The sequence below is a fragment of the Ranitomeya imitator genome, chromosome 5, assembly GCF_032444005.1.
Source record: "Ranitomeya imitator isolate aRanImi1 chromosome 5, aRanImi1.pri, whole genome shotgun sequence".
NCBI lineage: Eukaryota > Metazoa > Chordata > Amphibia > Anura > Dendrobatidae > Ranitomeya > Ranitomeya imitator.
The window spans coordinates 571,978,652-571,998,325 of record NC_091286.1 but is presented as its reverse complement, the minus strand read 5'-3'; the positions used below and the strand labels follow the sequence as shown (position 1 = coordinate 571,998,325).

Below are 19,674 nucleotides of genomic sequence, written 5' to 3'. Positions count from 1 at the left end.
TATTTTATTATTTTTGCAGGAGATCGAGGGATTCGGGGAATTATCAGGACCATAAAGATGGGAAAACTGTGTGGTGATTTATTTCATTAAAATTCTTTATTCTGGCTGTGTCTTTATTTAACTTGTAACAACTATAGGATGATTAATGGATAGGTGTCTTATAGATGCCTGTCCATTACTAAGCCGGGCTTGATGTCACCTTTTACAATACAAAGGTGACATTAACCCCCAAACTATTATCCCACTTGCCACTGCTACAGGGGAAGTGGGAAGAGAGAGGCTAAGTGCCAGAACTGGCGCATCTTAGAGATGCACCATTTCTGGGGTGGTTGTGAGCTGGTGTTTGTAGCCAGAGGGGGAAATATTCCTGGCCCTTTCCTAGGCTATTAATATCAGCTTGCAGCTGTCTGCCTAGCCTTTGCTGGTTATTAATTATAGGGGGACCCCACAAAATTTTGGGGGGTTTCCCCCTATTTTAATAGCCAATAAAGGCTAAGTATACAGCTGTGAGCTGATGTTAATAGCCTGGGAAGCTCCATAGGTATTTCCCCCTTCCCAGGCTATAAACATTGGCCCCCAGTAGCTGGCCTTCCCTCTGCTGGTTTGGAAAATTGCACAGGAGCCCACGGCATTTTTTTGTAAAAAGTTATTTATTTAGTAAAAAAAAAGGAAAGGACATTAGATATTTCTGTGTGGCCGGTGTCACACTTGCGAGTGTGATGTGAAAAATTTGCGTGAGTCTCTCGCATCAACACCCGGCACTCAGGACCAGAGTGTGTGGCTGCATGTATTTCTATGCAGCTGCACACGCTAGTCCGAGTGCCAGCGGCAGCACCAGGTGGTGATGCAAGACACTCGCGCGATTTTCTCGCATCACATTTGCAATTGTGACCCCGGTCTGTCACGTACTTCCGGATGTGACACAAGATTCAGCATATGTAAATTAGTACACATGCATAGTAAGCTGCGTTCCCGCAGTTATTAGGCATGTGACTAATAATTAGATGTGGCGGGGGGAAATTTACGCTGCGTTGACTGATTGTCTCCGTATTGTAAATAGACATGCTGTGGTCTGGAAAGATACACCACATGTCCGTTTACGCAGGTCTACTGCCTGCATCTTTGAACACATAGTGGAGATGGGATTTCTTGAAATGACCGCGCGTACAATGGGGGCAGCGCTTTGGGCGGAGCAGGGCGGGGTATCCGCTGCGTCCAAAGCGCAGGGAATCTTGAATGTGGAGACATAGCCTTATTCTTAAACAATATCAATATTAGACTATAGAATGTCTTTAGTAGTAATATAAAAAAATGACTTTCAATACATGTCCAGTTTTACCTGGTATATGTCAGCATCATATGGGGCCGGATCCCACAAAATTAATATTACATCTTTATAGATAGGGTTTTTCGTGAAATTAAACTCTTTCTGCGTCACAACCTGCAAATAAGGGAAACATTATATAGATATGAATCAGAATTTTACCCTTCACATTTTGATAACCACAATGTCCTTATCCTAAGGTACATCTTATCCCAACAGCACTCAGGGTGCACAGCTCAAATCATCTCACATTTCTTGGTGGTTTAGTGTCTGTAAAGAACATAAATTGTCACCTTTCATTTTTATAGGCCTTTCGGTGAAGCATTCATGTAGGGGTTTACCAAATAGCTATAGGGGCTGATAGCATAGCTGAGGATGTGACCCTCTAATGAATGGAAGACAAACCGCAATACTCAGCAGCAATCAGTGAGAACTAGGGTTGAGCGACTTTTCTTTTTATAGGATCGGGTCGGGTTTCATGAAACCCGACTTTTTCAAAAGTCGGGTCGAGTGAAATCGGCCGATCCTACAGAAAAGTCGGGGTCGGCCGAAACACGAAACCCAATGCAGTGCATTGGGTTTCTTATGGTTCCCAGGGTCTGAAGGAGAGGAAACTTTCCTTCAGGCCCTGGGATCCATATTTAAGTGTAAAATAAAGAATCAAAATAAAAAATATTGATATACTTACCCTCGGACGCGCCCTGGTTCTCACCGGCAGCCTTCCTTCCTAAGAATGAGCGCCTGAAGGACCTTCGATGATGTCGCGGCTTGTGATTGGTCGCGTGAGCGGTCACATGGGCGTCACGCGACCAATCACAAGCCGCGACGTCATCTAAGGTCCTTCAGACGCTGATTCTTAGGAAGGAAGGCTGCGGGTTAGAACCAGGGCGCGTCCGAGGGTGAGTATATACCTATTAGGAATATACTCACCCTCGGACGCGCCCTCGGACACTTCCTTCCTAAGAATTAGCGCCTGAAGGACCTTAGATGACATCGCGGCTTGTGATTGGTCGCGTGACGCCCATGTGACCGCTCACGCGACCAATCACAAGCCGCGACGTCATCGAAGGCCCTTCAGGCGCTCATTCTTAGGAAGGAAGGCTGCCGGTGAGAACCAGGGCGCGTCCGAGGGTGAGTATATCAATATTTTTTATTTTTATTCTTTATTTTACACTTAAATATGAATTCCGATACCGATTCCCGATATCTTAAACATATCGGAACTCGGTATCGGAATTCCGATTCCAGATCAGAAGATCGCCGACCTCATGGCCGACCCCACACAGGGGTCGGGTCAGGTTTCATGAAACCCGACTTTGCCAAAAGTCGGCGACTTCTGAATCTGGCCGACCCATTTCGCTCAACCCTAGTGAGAACTGTACGGAGCTGCTGCTTAGTTTCGGCCACTGCTGGAGCAGATTGATTGAGGGTTTGTGTGTCGGAAACCCACCAAACTCATATTGATGATGTTTTCTATGGATAGTTCATCGATTGTTCTATCCTGGAACAAACATATAAAGGGGATTTGTCAGCAGTTTTTTGCAGTGTAATCTGTCAGCATCATGAGATAGGGACAGATACCCTGATTCAAGTGCTGTTTTAATTAGTTTACAAGGTGGAGAAGTTATGATAAAATTACTGTTTTCTCTGCTGCAGATCTTGATTATAGAGCTTTGTATTACACCGCCCACTTCACAGCTTTCTGTGTACAGCGCACAGTGACAGAGCTGCTAGTCGGTAAACAAAAAAAGTTGCACTCTGTTGTTTGTCATGCTAAAGCATGTCAATATGAAATATATGAAATATGAATAGCAATACTGCTTCTGAATACTAGGAAAAAATGAGACGCTTAGCACACAATTTGGCCAATTCATGCATGCCCATCAACCAACGACAAGGTGGTCTCAAAACTGATGGGTCCTAACTAGTGATGAGTAGTGTTGAGCGATACCGTCCGATACTTGAAAGTATCGGTATCGGATAGTATCGGCCGATACCCGAAAAGTATCGGATATCGCCGATACCGATATCCGATACCAATACAAGTCAATGGGACACCAAGTATCGGAAGGTATCCTGATGGTTCCCAGGGTCTGAAGGAGAGGAAACTCTCCTTCAGGCCCGGGGATCCATATTAATGTGTAAAATAAAGAATTAAAATAAAAAATATTGATATATTCACCTCTCCGGCGGCCCCTGGACATCACCGCGGGTAACCGGCAGGCTTCTTTGTTTAAAATGAGCGCGTTTAGGACCTGAGGAATGACGTCGCGGCTTCTGATTGGTCGCGTGCCGCCCATGTGACCGCCACGCGACCAATCAGAAGCCGCGACGTCATTCCTCAGGTCCTAAATTCCTAGAATGAGGAGTTTAGTGCTTGAGAATGACGTCGCGGCTTCTGATTGGTCACGTGGCGGTCACATGGGCGGCACGCGATTAATCAGAAGCCGCGACGTCATTCCTCAGGTCCTAAACGCGCTCATTCTAGGAATTTAGGACTTGAGGAATGACGTCGCGGCTTCTGATTGGTTGCGTGGCGGTCACATGGGCGGCACGTGACCAATCAGAAGCCGCGACGTCATTCCTCAGGTCCTAAACGCGCTCATTTTAAACAAAGAAGCCTGCCGGTTACCCGCGGTGATGTCCAGGGGCCGCCGGAGAGGTGAATATATCAATATTTTTTATTTTAATTCTTTATTTTACACCTCACTATGGATCCGATACCAATACCCGATACCAAAAAAGTATCGGATACTTGCGGTATCAGAATGCTCAACACTAGTGATGAGCGAGTATACTCGTTACTCGAGATTTCCCGAGCATGCTCAGGTGTTGTCCGAGTATTTTTTAGTGCTCGGAGATTTAGTTTTCTTCGCCGCAGCTGAATGATTTACATCTGTTAGCCAGCATAAGTACATGTGGGGGTTGATTGTTGCTAGGAATTGCCCACATTTACTTATGCTGGCTAATAGCTGTAAATCATTCAGCTGAGGTGATGAAACCTAAATCTCCGAGCACTAAAAAATACTCGGAGGTCACCTGAGCATGCTCGAGAAATCTCGAGTAACGAGTATATTCGCTCATCACTAGTCCTAACGTGTCTAATTTGAATTCCTCTCTAAAATTGAAGTCTGAATTCCTGGGTAAATGTAAATACCTCTCTTCCAAATCTGATTTTATGGGTAGGTAGGACCCTGTTGCAATTAAAATCCAGCACATGCTAAAGGTCGGAGTGCTCCATCAGCTAATATACAATGACAAAAAGACTGACTGGCACTTCCAAGCTAATGTGAACAGGTGCAAACTAGGAGCATATACCTCCATATACAATAAACAAAAAAAATAGTTCATTCCAATCATGCGCAGTGCGCCTCTCTGAGGCCAGGACGTGTACACCCAACTTTAGAGTATCAATGCAATAAGGGGAAGAAGCTGCTTCGCCCCCTGACTAAGGTGTTTTGAAACGCACATTGGAGTGGGCATACGGACCATTTGTACCCACGGGCCAGGCATCCTTAGGGTGTAGTAACTACCGTATATACTCAAGTATAAGCCAACCCGAGTATAAGCCGACCCCCCTAATTTTGACACAAAAAACTGGGAAAACTTAATGACTCGAGTATAAGCCTATTGTGGAAAATGCAGCAGCTACCGGTGAATTTCAAAAGTAAAAATAGATACCAATAAAAGTAAAATTAATTGAGACATCAGTAGGTTAAGTGATTTTGAATATCCATATTGAATCAGAAGCCCCATATAATGCTCCATAAAGTTTGATGGGCCCCATTAGATGCTCCATATTAAAATATGCCCCATATAATCCTGCATAAAGGGCAATAAGAGCCCCATAAGATGCTCCATAGAGATATTTGCCCTATATGGTGCTGCACAAGCATTATGGCCCCATAAGATGCTCCGTACAGTCACTTGCCCCATATAGTGCTGCACAAGTGTTATAATAATAATAATCTTTATTTTTATATAGCGCTAACATATTCCGCAGCGCTTTACAGTTTTGCACACATTATCATGGCCCCATACAGATGCTCCGCACAGCCACTTGCCCCTTATAATGCTACACTAGTATGGCCCTATAAGATGCTCTGCACAGTCACTTGCCCCTTATAATGCTGCACAAGTATGGCCCCATAAGATGCTCCGCACAGCCACTTGCCCCTTATAATGCTACACTAGTATGGCCCCATAAGATGCTCTGCACAGTCACTTGCCCCTTATAATGCTGCACAAGTATGTCCCCATAAGATGCACTGCACAGTCACTTGCCCCTTATAATGCTGCACAAGTATGGCCCCATAAGATGCTCTGCACAGTCACTTGCCCCTTATAATGCTGCACAAGTATGGCCCCATAAGATGCCCTGCACAGCTACTTGCCCCTTATAATGCTGCACAAGTATGGCCCCATAAGATGCTCCGCACAGCCACTTGCCCCTTATAATGCTACACTAGTATGGCCCCATAAGATGCTCTGCACAGTCACTTGCCCCTTATAATGCTGCACAAGTATGGCCCCATAAGATGCTCTGCACAGTCACTTGCCCCTTATAATGCTACACAAGTATGGCCCCATAAGATGCTCCGCACAGTCACTTGCCCCTTATAATACTGCACAAGTATGCCCCCATAAGATGCTCTGCACAGTCACTTGCCCCTAATAATGCTGCACAAGTATGGCCCCATAAGATGCTCCGCACAGTCACTTGCCCCTTATAATACTGCACAAGTATGCCCCCATAAGATGCTCTGCACAGTCACTTGCCCCTAATAATGCTGCACAAGTATGGCCCCATAAGATGCTCCGCACAGCCACTTGCCCCATATAGTGCTGCACAAGTATGGCCCCATAAGATGCTCTGCACAGCCACTTGCCCCTTATAATGCTGCACAAGTATGGCCCCATAAGATGCTCCGTACAGCCACTTGCCCCTTATAATGCTACACTAGTATGGCCCCATAAGATGCTCCGCACAGTCACTTGCCCCTTATAATGCTACACTAGTATGGCCCCATAAGATGCTCTGCACAGTCACTTGCCCCTTATAATGCTACACTAGTATGGCCCCATAAGATGCTCTGCACAGTCACTTGCCCCTTATAATGCTACACTAGTATGGCCCCATAAGATGCTCTGCACAGTCACTTGCCCCTAATAATGCTGCACAAGTATGGCCCCATAAGATGCTCCGCACAGCCACTTGCCCCTTATAATGCTGCACAAGTATGGCCCCATAAGATGCTCCGCACAGCCACTTGCCCCTTATAATGCTGCACAAGTGTTATGGCCCCATAAGATGCTCTGCACAGTCACTTGCCCCTTATAATGCTACACTAGTATGGCCCCATAAGATGCTCTGCACAGCCACTTGCCCCTTATAATGCTACACAAGTATGGCCCCATAAGATGCTCTGCACAGTCACTTGCCCCTAATAATGCTGCACAAGTGTTATGGCCCCATAAGATGCTCCGCACAGCCACTTGCCCCTTATAATGCTACACTAGTATGGCCCCATAAGATGCTCCGCACAGCCACTTGCCCCTTATAATGCTACACTAGTATGGCCCCATAAGATGCTCCGCACAGTCACTTGCCCCTTATAATGCTGCACAAGTATGGCCCCATAAGATGCTCCGCACAGCCACTTGCCCCATATAGTGCTGCACAAGTATGGCCCCATAAGATGCTCTGCACAGCCACTTGCCCCTTATAATGCTGCACAAGTATGGCCCCATAAGATGCTCTGCACAGTCACTTGCCCCTAATAATGCTACACAAGTATGGCCCCATAAGATGCTCCGCACAGTCACTTGCCCCTTATAATACTGCACAAGTATGGCCCCATAAGATGCTCCGCACAGTCACTTGCCCCTTATAATGCTGCACAAGTATGGCCCCATAAGATGCTCCGCACAGCCACTTGCCCCATATAGTGCTGCACAAGTATGGCCCCATAAGATGCTCTGCACAGCCACTTGCCCCTTATAATGCTGCACAAGTATGGCCCCATAAGATGCTCTGCACAGTCACTTGCCCCTTATAATGCTACACAAGTATGGCCCCATAAGATGCTCCGCACAGTCACTTGCCCCTTATAATACTGCACAAGTATGGCCCCATAAGATGCTCTGCACAGTCACTTGCCCCTTATAATGCTACACAAGTATGTCCCCATAAGATGCTCCGCACAGTCACTTGCCCCTAATAATGCTGCACAAGTATGGCCCCATAAGATGCTCCGCACAGCCACTTGCCCCATATAGTGCTGCACAAGTATGGCCCCATAAGATGCTCTGCACAGCCACTTGCCCCTTATAATGCTGCACAAGTATGGCCCCATAAGATGCTCCGCACAGTCACTTGCCCCTTATAATGCTGCACAAGTGTTATGGCCCCATAAGATGCTCCGCACAGCCACTTGCCCCTTATAATGCTACACTAGTATGGCCCCATAAGATGCTCTGCACAGTCACTTGCCCCTTATAATGCTGCACAAGTATGTCCCCATAAGATGCTCCGCACAGTCACTTGCCCCTAATAATGCTGCACAAGTATGGCCCCATAAGATGCTCCGCACAGCCACTTGCCCCATATAGTGCTGCACAAGTATGGCCCCATAAGATGCTCTGCACAGCCACTTGCCCCTTATAATGCTGCACAAGTATGGCCCCATAAGATGCTCCGCACAGTCACTTGCCCCTTATAATGCTGCACAAGTGTTATGGCCCCATAAGATGCTCCGCACAGCCACTTGCCCCTTATAATGCTACACTAGTATGGCCCCATAAGATGCTCTGCACAGTCACTTGCCCCTTATAATGCTACACAAGTATGGCCCCATAAGATGCTCCGCACAGTCACTTGCCCCTTATAATACTGCACAAGTATGGCCCCATAAGATGCTCTGCACAGTCACTTGCCCCTTATAATGCTACACAAGTATGGCCCCATAAGATGCTCTGCACAGTCACTTGCCCCTAATAATGCTGCACAAGTATGGCCCCATAAGATGCTCCGCACAGCCACTTGCCCCATATAGTGCTGCACAAGTATGGCCCCATAAGATGCTCTGCACAGCCACTTGCCCCTTATAATGCTGCACAAGTATGGCCCCATAAGATGCTCCGCACAGCCACTTGCCCCTAATAATGCTACACTAGTATGGCCCCATAAGATGCTCTGCACAGTCACTTGCCCCTTATAATGCTACACTAGTATGGCCCCATAAGATGCTCTGCACAGTCACTTGCCCCTAATAATGCTGCACAAGTATGGCCCCATAAGATGCTCCGCACAGTCACTTGCCCCTTATAATGCTGCACTAGTATGGCCCCATAAGATGCTCTGCACAGCCACTTGCCCCATATAGTGCTGCACAAGTATGGCCCCATAAGATGCTCTGCACAGCCACTTGCCCCTTATAATGCTGCACAAGTATGGCCCCATAAGATGCTCCGCACAGCCACTTGCCCCTAATAATGCTACACTAGTATGGCCCCATAAGATGCTCTGCACAGTCACTTGCCCCTTATAATGCTACACTAGTATGTCCCCATAAGATGCTCTGCACAGTCACTTGCCCCTTATAATGCTACACTAGTATGGCCCCATAAGATGCTCTGCACAGTCACTTGCCCCTAATAATGCTGCACAAGTATGGCCCCATAAGATGCTCCGCACAGTCACTTGCCCCTTATAATGCTGCACTAGTATGGCCCCATAAGATGCTCTGCACAGCCACTTGCCCCATATAGTGCTGCACAAGTATGGCCCCATAAGATGCTCCGCACAGCCACTTGCCCCTTATAATGCTGCACTAGTATGGCCCCATAAGATGCTCTGCACAGTCACTTGCCCCTAATAATGCTGCACAAGTGTTATGGCCCCATAAGATGCTCCGCACAGCCACTTGCCCCTTATAATGCTACACAAGTATGGCCCCATAAGATGCTCTGCACAGTCACTTGCCCCTAATAATGCTGCACAAGTGTTATGGCCCCATAAGATGCTCCGCACAGCCACTTGCCCCTTATAATGCTACACTAGTATGGCCCCATAAGATGCTCCGCACAGCCACTTGCCCCTTATAATGCTACACTAGTATGGCCCCATAAGATGCTCCGCACAGCCACTTGCCCCTTATAATGCTGCACAAGTATGGCCCCATAAGATGCTCTGCACAGTCACTTGCCCCTTATAATGCTACACAAGTATGGCCCCATAAGATGCTCCGCACAGCCACTTGCCCCTTATAATGCTACACTAGTATGGCCCCATAAGATGCTCTGCACAGTCACTTGCCCCTTATAATGCTACACTAGTATGGCCCCATAAGATGCTCCGCACAGCCACTTGCCCCTTATAATGCTACACTAGTATGGCCCCATAAGATGCTCTGCACAGTCACTTGCCCCTTATAATGCTACACTAGTATGGCCCCATAAGATGCTCCGCACAGCCACTTGCCCCTTATAATGCTACACTAGTATGGCCCCATAAGATGCTCCGCACAGCCACTTGCCCCTTATAATGCTGCACAAGTATGTCCCCATAAGATGCTCTGCACAGCCACTTGCCCCATATAGTGCTGCACAAGTATGTCCCCATAAGATGCTCTGCACAGCCACTTGCCCCATATAGTGCTGCACAAGTATGGCCCCATAAGATGCTCTGCACAGCCACTTGCCCCTTATAATGCTGCACAAGTATGGCCCCATAAGATGCTCTGCACAGCCACTTTCCCCTTATAATGCTGCACAAGTATGTCCCCATAAGATGCTCTGCACAGCCACTTGCCCCTTATAATGCTACACAAGTATGGCCCCATAAGATGCTCTGCACAGTCACTTGCCCCTTATAATACTGCACAAGTATGGCCCCATAAGATGCTCCGCACAGCCACTTGCCCCTTATAATGCTACACTAGTATGTCCCCATAAGATGCTCCGCACAGCCACTTGCCCCTTATAATGCTGCACAAGTATGTCCCCATAAGATGCTCTGCACAGTCACTTACCCCTAATAATGCTGCACAAGTGTTATGGCCCCATAAGATGCTCTGCACAGTCACTTGCCCCTTATAATACTGCACAAGTATGTCCCCATAAGATGCTCTGCACAGCCACTTGCCCCTTATAATGCTACACTAGTATGGCCCCATAAGATGCTCCGCACAGCCACTTGCCCCTTATAATGCTGCACAAGTATGTCCCCATAAGATGCTCTGCACAGTCACTTGCCCCTTATAATGCTACACTAGTATGGCCCCATAAGATGCTCTGCACAGTCACTTGCCCCATATAGTGCTGCACAAGTATGGCCCCATAAGATGCTCTGCACAGCCACTTGCCCCTTATAATGCTGCACAAGTATGGCCCCATAAGATGCTCCGCACAGCCACTTGCCCCTTATAATGCTGCACTAGTATGGCCCCATAAGATGCTCTGCACAGCCACTTGCCCCTTATAATGCTGCACAAGTATGGCCCCATAAGATGCTCCGCACAGCCACTTGCCCCTTATAATGCTGCACTAGTATGGCCCCATAAGATGCTCCGCACAGCCACTTGCCCCATATAGTGCTGCACAAGTATGGCCCCATAAGATGCTCTGCACAGCCACTTGCCCCTTATAATGCTGCACAAGTATGGCCCCATAAGATGCTCCGCACAGCCACTTGCCCCTTATAATGCTGCACTAGTATGGCCCCATAAGATGCTCCGCACAGCCACTTGCCCCTTATAATGCTACACAAGTATGGCCCCATAAGATGCTCCGCACAGCCACTTGCCCCTTATAATGCTACACTAGTATGGCCCCATAAGATGCTCCGCACAGCCACTTGCCCCTTATAATGCTACACTTGTATGGCCCCATAAGATGCTCTGCACAGCCACTTGCCCCTTATAATGCTGCACAAGTATGGCCCCATAAGATGCTCCGCACAGCCACTTGCCCCTTATAATGCTGCACTAGTATGGCCCCATAAGATGCTCCGCACAGCCACTTGCCCCTTATAATGCTACACAAGTATGGCCCCATAAGATGCTCCGCACAGCCACTTGCCCCTTATAATGCTACACTAGTATGGCCCCATAAGATGCTCCGCACAGCCACTTGCCCCTTATAATGCTACACTAGTATGGCCCCATAAGATGCTCCGCACAGCCACTTGCCCCTTATAATGCTGCACAAGTATGTCCCCATAAGATGCTCTGCACAGCCACTTGCCCCTTATAATGCTACACTAGTATGGCCCCATAAGATGCTCCGCACAGCCACTTGCCCCTTATAATGCTGCACAAGTATGGCCCCATAAGATGCTCTGCACAGCCACTTGCCCCATATAGTGCTGCACAAGTATGTCCCCATAAGATGCTCCGCACAGCCACTTGCCCCATATAGTGCTGCACAAGTATGGCCCCATAAGATGCTCTGCACAGCCACTTGCCCCTTATAATGCTGCACAAGTATGGCCCCATAAGATGCTCTGCACAGCCACTTGCCCCTTATAATGCTGCACAAGTATGGCCCCATAAGATGCTCCGCACAGTCACTTGCCCCTAATAATGCTGCACAAGTGTTATGGCCCCATAAGATGCTCTGCACAGTCACTTGCCCCTTATAATACTGCACAAGTATGTCCCCATAAGATGCTCCGCACAGTCACTTGCCCCTTATAATGCTGCACTAGTATGTCCCCATAAGATGCTCTGCACAGCCACTTGCCCCTTATAATGCTGCACAAGTATGGCCCCATAAGATGCTCCGCACAGTCACTTGCCCCTAATAATGCTGCACAAGTGTTATGGCCCCATAAGATGCTCTGCACAGTCACTTGCCCCTTATAATACTGCACAAGTATGTCCCCATAAGATGCTCCGCACAGTCACTTGCCCCTTATAATGCTGCACTAGTATGTCCCCATAAGATGCTCTGCACAGCCACTTGCCCCTTATAATGCTACACAAGTATGTCCCCATAAGATGCTCTGCACAGTCACTTGCCCCTTATAATACTGCACAAGTATGTCCCCATAAGATGCTCCGCACAGTCACTTGCCCCTTATAATGCTGCACAAGTATGTCCCCATAAGATGCTCTGCACAGTCACTTGCCCCTTATAATACTGCACAAGTATGTCCCCATAAGATGCTCTGCACAGCCACTTGCCCCTTATAATGCTACACTAGTATGGCCCCATAAGATGCTCCGCACAGCCACTTGCCCCTTATAATGCTACACTAGTATGGCCCCATAAGATGCTCCGCACAGCCACTTGCCCCTTATAATGCTACACTAGTATGGCCCCATAAGATGCTCTGCACAGTCACTTGCCCCTTATAATGCTGCACAAGTATGGCCCCATAAGATGCTCTGCACAGTCACTTGCCCCTTATAATGCTACACTAGTATGGCCCCATAAGATGCTCCGCACAGCCACTTGCCCCTTATAATGCTACACTAGTATGGCCCCATAAGATGCTCTGCACAGTCACTTGCCCCTTATAATGATACACTAGTATGTCCCCATAAGATGCTCCGCACAGTCACTTGCCCCTTATAATGCTACACAAGTATGTCCCCATAAGATGCTCTGCACAGTCACTTGCCCCTTATAATGCTGCACAAGTATGGCCCCATAAGATGCTCCGCACAGTCACTTGCCCCTTATAATGCTACACTAGTATGGCCCCATAAGATGCTCTGCACAGCCACTTGCCCCTTATAATGCTACACAAGTATGGCCCCATAAGATGCTCCGCACAGCCACTTGCCCCTTATAATGCTGCACAAGTATGGCCCCATAAGATGCTCTGCACAGCCACTTGCCCCTTATAATGCTGCACAAGTATGGCCCCATAAGATGCTCTGCACAGCCACTTGCCCCTTATAATGCTACACAAGTATGTCCCCATAAGATGCTCCGCACAGCCACTTGCCCCTTATAATGATACACAAGTATGGCCCCATAAGATGCTCTGCACAGCCACTTGCCCCTTATAATGCTGCACAAGTATGGCCCCATAAGATGCTCCGCACAGCCACTTGCCCCTTATAATGCTGCACAAGTATGGCCCCATAAGATGCTCTGCACAGCCACTTGCCCCTTATAATGCTACACTAGTATGGCCCCATAAGATGCTCCGCACAGCCACTTGCCCCTTATAATGCTGCACAAGTATGGCCCCATAAGATGCTCTGCACAGCCACTTGCCCCTTATAATGCTGCACAAGTATGGCCCCATAAGATGCTCCGCACAGCCACTTGCCCCTTATAATGCTGCACAAGTATGGCCCCATAAGATGCTCTGCACAGCCACTTGCCCCTTATAATGCTACACTAGTATGGCCCCATAAGATGCTCTGCACAGTCACTTGCCCCTTATAATGCTGCACAAGTATGGCTCCATAAGATGCTCTGCACAGCCACTTGCCCCTTATAATGCTGCACAAGTATGGCCCCATAAGATGCTCTGCACAGTCACTTGCCCCTTATAATGCTGCACAAGTATGGCCCCATAAGATGCTCTGCACAGTCACTTGCCCCTTATAATGCTGCACTAGTATGGCCCCATAAGATGCTCTGCACAGTCACTTGCCCCTTATAATGCTGCACAAGTATGGCCCCATAAGATGCTCTGCACAGCTACTTGCCCCTTATAATGCTGCACAAGTATGGCCCCATAAGATGCTCTGCAAAGCTACTTGCCCCATATAATGCTGCACAAGTATGGCCCCATAAGATGCTCTGCACAGTCACTTGCCCCTTATAATGCTGCACAAGTATGGCCCCATAAGATGCTCTGCACAGCTACTTGCCCCTTATAATGCTGCACAAGTATGGCCCCATAAGATGCTCTGCAAAGCTACTTGCCCCTTATAATGCTGCACAAGTATGGCCCCATAAGATGCTCCGCACAGTCACTTGCCCCTTATAATACTGCACAAGTGTTATGGCCCCATAAGATGCTCCGCACAGCCACTTGCCCCTTATAATGCTACACTAGTATGGCCCCATAAGATGCTCCGCACAGTCACTTGCCCCTTATAATGCTACACTAGTATGGCCCCATAAGATGCTCCGCACAGGCCCTTGCCCCTTATAATACTGCACAAGTATGTCCCCATAAGATGCTCTGCACAGTCACTTGCCCCTAATAATGCTACACTAGTATGGCCCCATAAGATGCTCTGCACAGTCACTTGCCCCTTATAATGCTGCACAAGTATGGCCCCATAAGATGCTCCGCACAGTCACTTGCCCCTTATAATGCTACACTAGTATGGCCCCATAAGATGCTCCGCACAGCCACTTGCCCCTTATAATGCTGCACAAGTATGGCCCCATAAGATGCTCCGCACAGCCACTTGCCCCTTTTAATGCTACACTAGTATGGCCCCATAAGATGCTCTGCACAGTCACTTGCCCCTTATAATGCTGCACAAGCATGGCCCCATAAGATGCTCCGCACAGCCACTTGCCCCTTATAATGCTACACTAGTATGGCCCCATAAGATGCTCCGCACAGCCACTTGCCCCTTATAATGCTGCACAAGTATGGCCCCATAAGATGCTCTGCACAGTCACTTGCCCCTTATAATGCTGCACAAGTATGGCCCCATAAGATGCTCCGCACAGCCACTTGCCCCTTATAATGCTGCACAAGTATGGCCCCATAAGATGCTCCGCACAGCCACTTGCCCCTTTTAATGCTACACTAGTATGGCCCCATAAGATGCTCTGCACAGTCACTTGCCCCTTATAATGCTGCACAAGCATGGCCCCATAAGATGCTCCGCACAGCCACTTGCCCCTTATAATGCTACACTAGTATGGCCCCATAAGATGCTCCGCACAGCCACTTGCCCCTTATAATGCTGCACAAGTATGTCCCCATAAGATGCTCTGCACAGTCACTTGCCCCTAATAATGCTACACTAGTATGGCCCCATAAGATGCTCTGCACAGTCACTTGCCCCTTATAATGCTACACTAGTATGGCCCCATAAGATGCTCTGCACAGTCACTTGCCCCTTATAATGCTGCACAAGCATGGCCCCATAAGATGCTCCGCACAGCCACTTGCCCCTTATAATGCTACACTAGTATGGCCCCATAAGATGCTCCGCACAGCCACTTGCCCCTTATAATGCTGCACTAGTATGGCCCCATAAGATGCTCCGCACAGCCACTTGCCCCTTATAATGCTGCACAAGTATGGCCCCATAAGATGCTCCGCACAGCCACTTGCCCCTTATAATGCTACACTAGTATGGCCCCATAAGATGCTCCGCACAGTCACTTGCCCCTTATAATGCTACACTAGTATGGCCCCATAAGATGCTCCGCACAGCCACTTGCCCCTTATAATGCTACACTAGTATGGCCCCATAAGATGCTCTGCACAGTCACTTGCCCCTTATAATGCTGCACAAGTATGGCCCCATAAGATGCTCTGCACAGTCACTTGCCCCTAATAATGTTACACTAGTATGGCCCCATAAGATGCTCCGCACAGCCACTTGCCCCTTATAATGCTGCACAAGTATGGCCCCATAAGATGCTCTGCACAGTCACTTGCCCCTAATAATGCTGTACAAGTGTTATGGCCCCATAAGATGCTCTGCACAGTCACTTGCCCCTTATAATGCTACACTAGTATGGCCCCATAAGATGCTCCGCACAGCCACTTGCCCCTTATAATGCTACACTAGTATGGCCCCATAAGATGCTCCGAACAGCCACTTGCCCCTTATAATGCTACACTAGTATGGCCCCATAAGATGCTCTGCACAGTCACTTGCCCCTTATAATACTGCACAAGTATGGCCCCATAAGATGCTCTGCACAGTCACTTGCCCCTTATAATACTGCACAAGTATGGCCCCATAAGATGCTCTGCACAGTCACTTGCCCCTTATAATACTGCACAAGTATGGCCCCATAAGATGCTCCGCACAGTCACTTGCCCCTTATAATACTGCACAAGTATGGCCCCATAAGATGCTCTGCACAGTCACTTGCCCCTTATAATGCTGCACAAGTATGGCCCCATAAGATGCTCCGCACAGTCACTTGCCCCTTATAATGCTACACTAGTATGGCCCCATAAGATGCTCCGCACAGTCACTTGCCCCTTATAATGCTACACTAGTATGGCCCCATAAGATGCTCCGCACAGTCACTTGCCCCTTATAATGCTACACTAGTATGGCCCCATAAGATGCTCCGCACAGTCACTTGCCCCTTATAATACTGCACAAGTATGGCCCCATAAGATGCTCTGCACAGTCACTTGCCCCTAATAATGCTGCACAAGTGTTATGGCCCCATAAGATGCTCCGCACAGTCACTTGCCCCTTATAATACTGCACTAGTATGGCCCCATAAGATGCTCCGCACAGTCACTTGCCCCTTATAATGCTGCACAAGTATGGCCCCATAAGATGCTCCGCACAGCCACTTGCCCCTTATAATGCTACACTAGTATGGCCCCATAAGATGCTCCGCACAGTCACTTGCCCCTTATAATACTACACTAGTATGGCCCCATAAGATGCTCCGCACAGCCACTTGCCCCTTATAATGCTACACTAGTATGGCCCCATAAGATGCTCCGCACAGCCACTTGCCCCTTATAATGCTACACTAGTATGGCCCCATAAGATGCTCCGCACAGCCACTTGCCCCTTATAATGCTGCACAAGTATGTCCCCATAAGATGCTCTGCACAGTCACTTGCCCCTAATAATGCTGCACAAGTGTTATGGCCCCATAAGCTGCTCCGCACAGCCACTTGCCCCTTATAATGCTGCACAAGTATGGCCCCATAAGATGCTCCGCACAGCCACTTGCCCCTTATAATGCTACACTAGTATGGCCCCATAAGATGCTCCGCACAGTCACTTGCCCCTTATAATGCTACACTAGTATGGCCCCATAAGATGCTCCGCACAGTCACTTGCCCCTTATAATACTGCACAAGTATGGCCCCATAAGAAGCTCCGCACAGCCACTTGCCCCTAATAATGCTGCACAAGTATGTCCCCATAAGATGCTCTGCACAGTCACTTGCCCCTAATAATGCTGCACAAGTGTTATGGCCCCATAAGATGCTCCGCACAGTCACTTGCCCCTTATAATGCTACACTAGTATGGCCCCATAAGATGCTCCGCACAGTCACTTGCCCCTTATAATACTGCACAAGTATGGCCCCATAAGATGCTCCGCACAGCCACTTGCCCCTAATAATGCTGCACAAGTATGTCCCCATAAGATGCTCTGCACAGTCACTTGCCCCTAATAATGCTGCACAAGTGTTATGGCCCCATAAGATGCTCTGCACAGCCACTTGCCCCTTATAATGCTGCACAAGTATGTCCCCATAAGATGCTCTGCACAGTCACTTGCCCCTTATAATGCTACACAAGTATGGCCCCATAAGATGCTCTGCACAGTCACTTGCCACTTATAATGCTGCACAAGTATGTCCCCATAAGATGCTCTGCACAGTCACTTGCCCCTTATAATGCTACACAAGTATGGCCCCATAAGATGCTCTGCACAGTCACTTGCCCCTTATAATGCTACACTAGTATGGCCCCATAAGATGCTCTGCACAGTCACTTGCCCCTTATAATGCTACACAAGTATGGCCCCATAAGATGCTCTGCACAGTCACTTGCCCCTTATAATGCTACACTAGTATGGCCCCATAAGATGCTCTGCACAGTCACTTGCCCCTTATAATGCTGCACTAGTATGGCCCCATAAGATGCTCTGCACAGCCACTTGCCCCTTATAATGCTGCACAAGTATGTCCCCATAAGATGCTCTGCACAGTCACTTGCCCCTTATAATGCTGCACTAGTATGGCCCCATAAGATGCTCTGCACAGTCACTTGCCCCTTATAATGCTGCACAAGTATGGCCCCATAAGATGCTCTGCACAGCTACTTGCCCCTTATAATGCTGCACAAGTATGTCCCCATAAGATGCTCTGCACAGTCACTTGCCCCTTATAATGCTGCACAAGTATGGCCCCATAAGATGCTCTGCACAGCTACTTGCCCCTTATAATGCTGCACAAGTATGGCCCCATAAGATGCTCTGCACAGCTACTTGCCCCATATAATGCTGCACAAGTATGGCCCCATAAGATGCTCTGCACAGTCACTTGCCCCTTATAATGCTGCACAAGTATGGCTCCATAAGATGCTCTGCACAGTCACTTGCCCCTTATAATGCTGCACTAGTATGGCCCCATAAGATGCTCCGCACAGCCACTTGCCCCTTATAATACTGCACAAGTGTTATGGCCCCATAAGATGCTCTGCACAGTCACTTGCCCCTTATAATACTGCACAAGTGTTATGGCCCCATAAGATGCTCTGCACAGCCACTTGCCCCTTATAATGCTACACTAGTATGGCCCCATAAGATGCTCCGCACAGTCACTTGCCCCTTATAATGCTACACTAGTATGGCCCCATAAGATGCTCCGCACAGGCCCTTGCCCCTTATAATACTGCACAAGTATGTCCCCATAAGATGCTCTGCACAGTCACTTGCCCCTAATAATGCAGCACAAGTGTTATGGCCCCATAAGATGCTCTGCACAGTCACTTGCCCCTTATAATGCTACACTAGTATGGCCCCATAAGATGCTCTGCACAGTCACTTGCCCCTTATAATGCTGCACAAGTATGGCCCCATAAGATGCTCCGCACAGCCACTTGCCCCTTATAATGCTACACTAGTATGGCCCCATAAGATGCTCCGCACAGTCACTTGCCCCTTATAATGCTACACTAGTATGGCCCCATAAGATGCTCTGCACAGTCACTTGCCCCTTATAATGCTGCACAAGTATGGCCCCATAAGATGCTCCGCACAGCCACTTGCCCCTTATAATGCTGCACTAGTATGGCCCCATAAGATGCTCCGCACAGCCACTTGCCCCTTATAATGCTACACTAGTATGGCCCCATAAGATGCTCCGCACAGTCACTTGCCCCTTATAATGCTACACTAGTATGGCCCCATAAGATGCTCCGCACAGTCACTTGCCCCTTATAATGCTACACTAGTATGGCCCCATAAGATGCTCTGCACAGTCACTTGCCCCTTATAATGCTGCACAAGTATGGCCCCATAAGATGCTCCGCACAGCCACTTGCCCCTTATAATGCTGCACTAGTATGGCCCCATAAGATGCTCCGCACAGCCACTTGCCCCTTATAATGCTACACTAGTATGGCCCCATAAGATGCTCCGCACAGTCACTTGCCCCTTATAATGCTACACTAGTATGGCCCCATAAGATGCTCCG

General features: G+C 48.3%; 1 protein-coding gene across 2 annotated transcripts in view; it reads right to left on the bottom strand.

The window, feature by feature from the left end:
• The window catches only part of ST6GAL1 (ST6 beta-galactoside alpha-2,6-sialyltransferase 1), a 346,442-nt gene that overhangs the window by 26,342 nt on the left and 300,426 nt on the right, over positions 1–19,674 (bottom strand). For both annotated transcript variants that reach the window (XM_069727802.1, XM_069727803.1), the window contains one exon: positions 1,340–1,441. In XM_069727802.1, the coding sequence (XP_069583903.1) occupies positions 1,340–1,441 (102 nt within the window). The remainder of the gene's footprint in view (positions 1–1,339; positions 1,442–19,674) is intronic.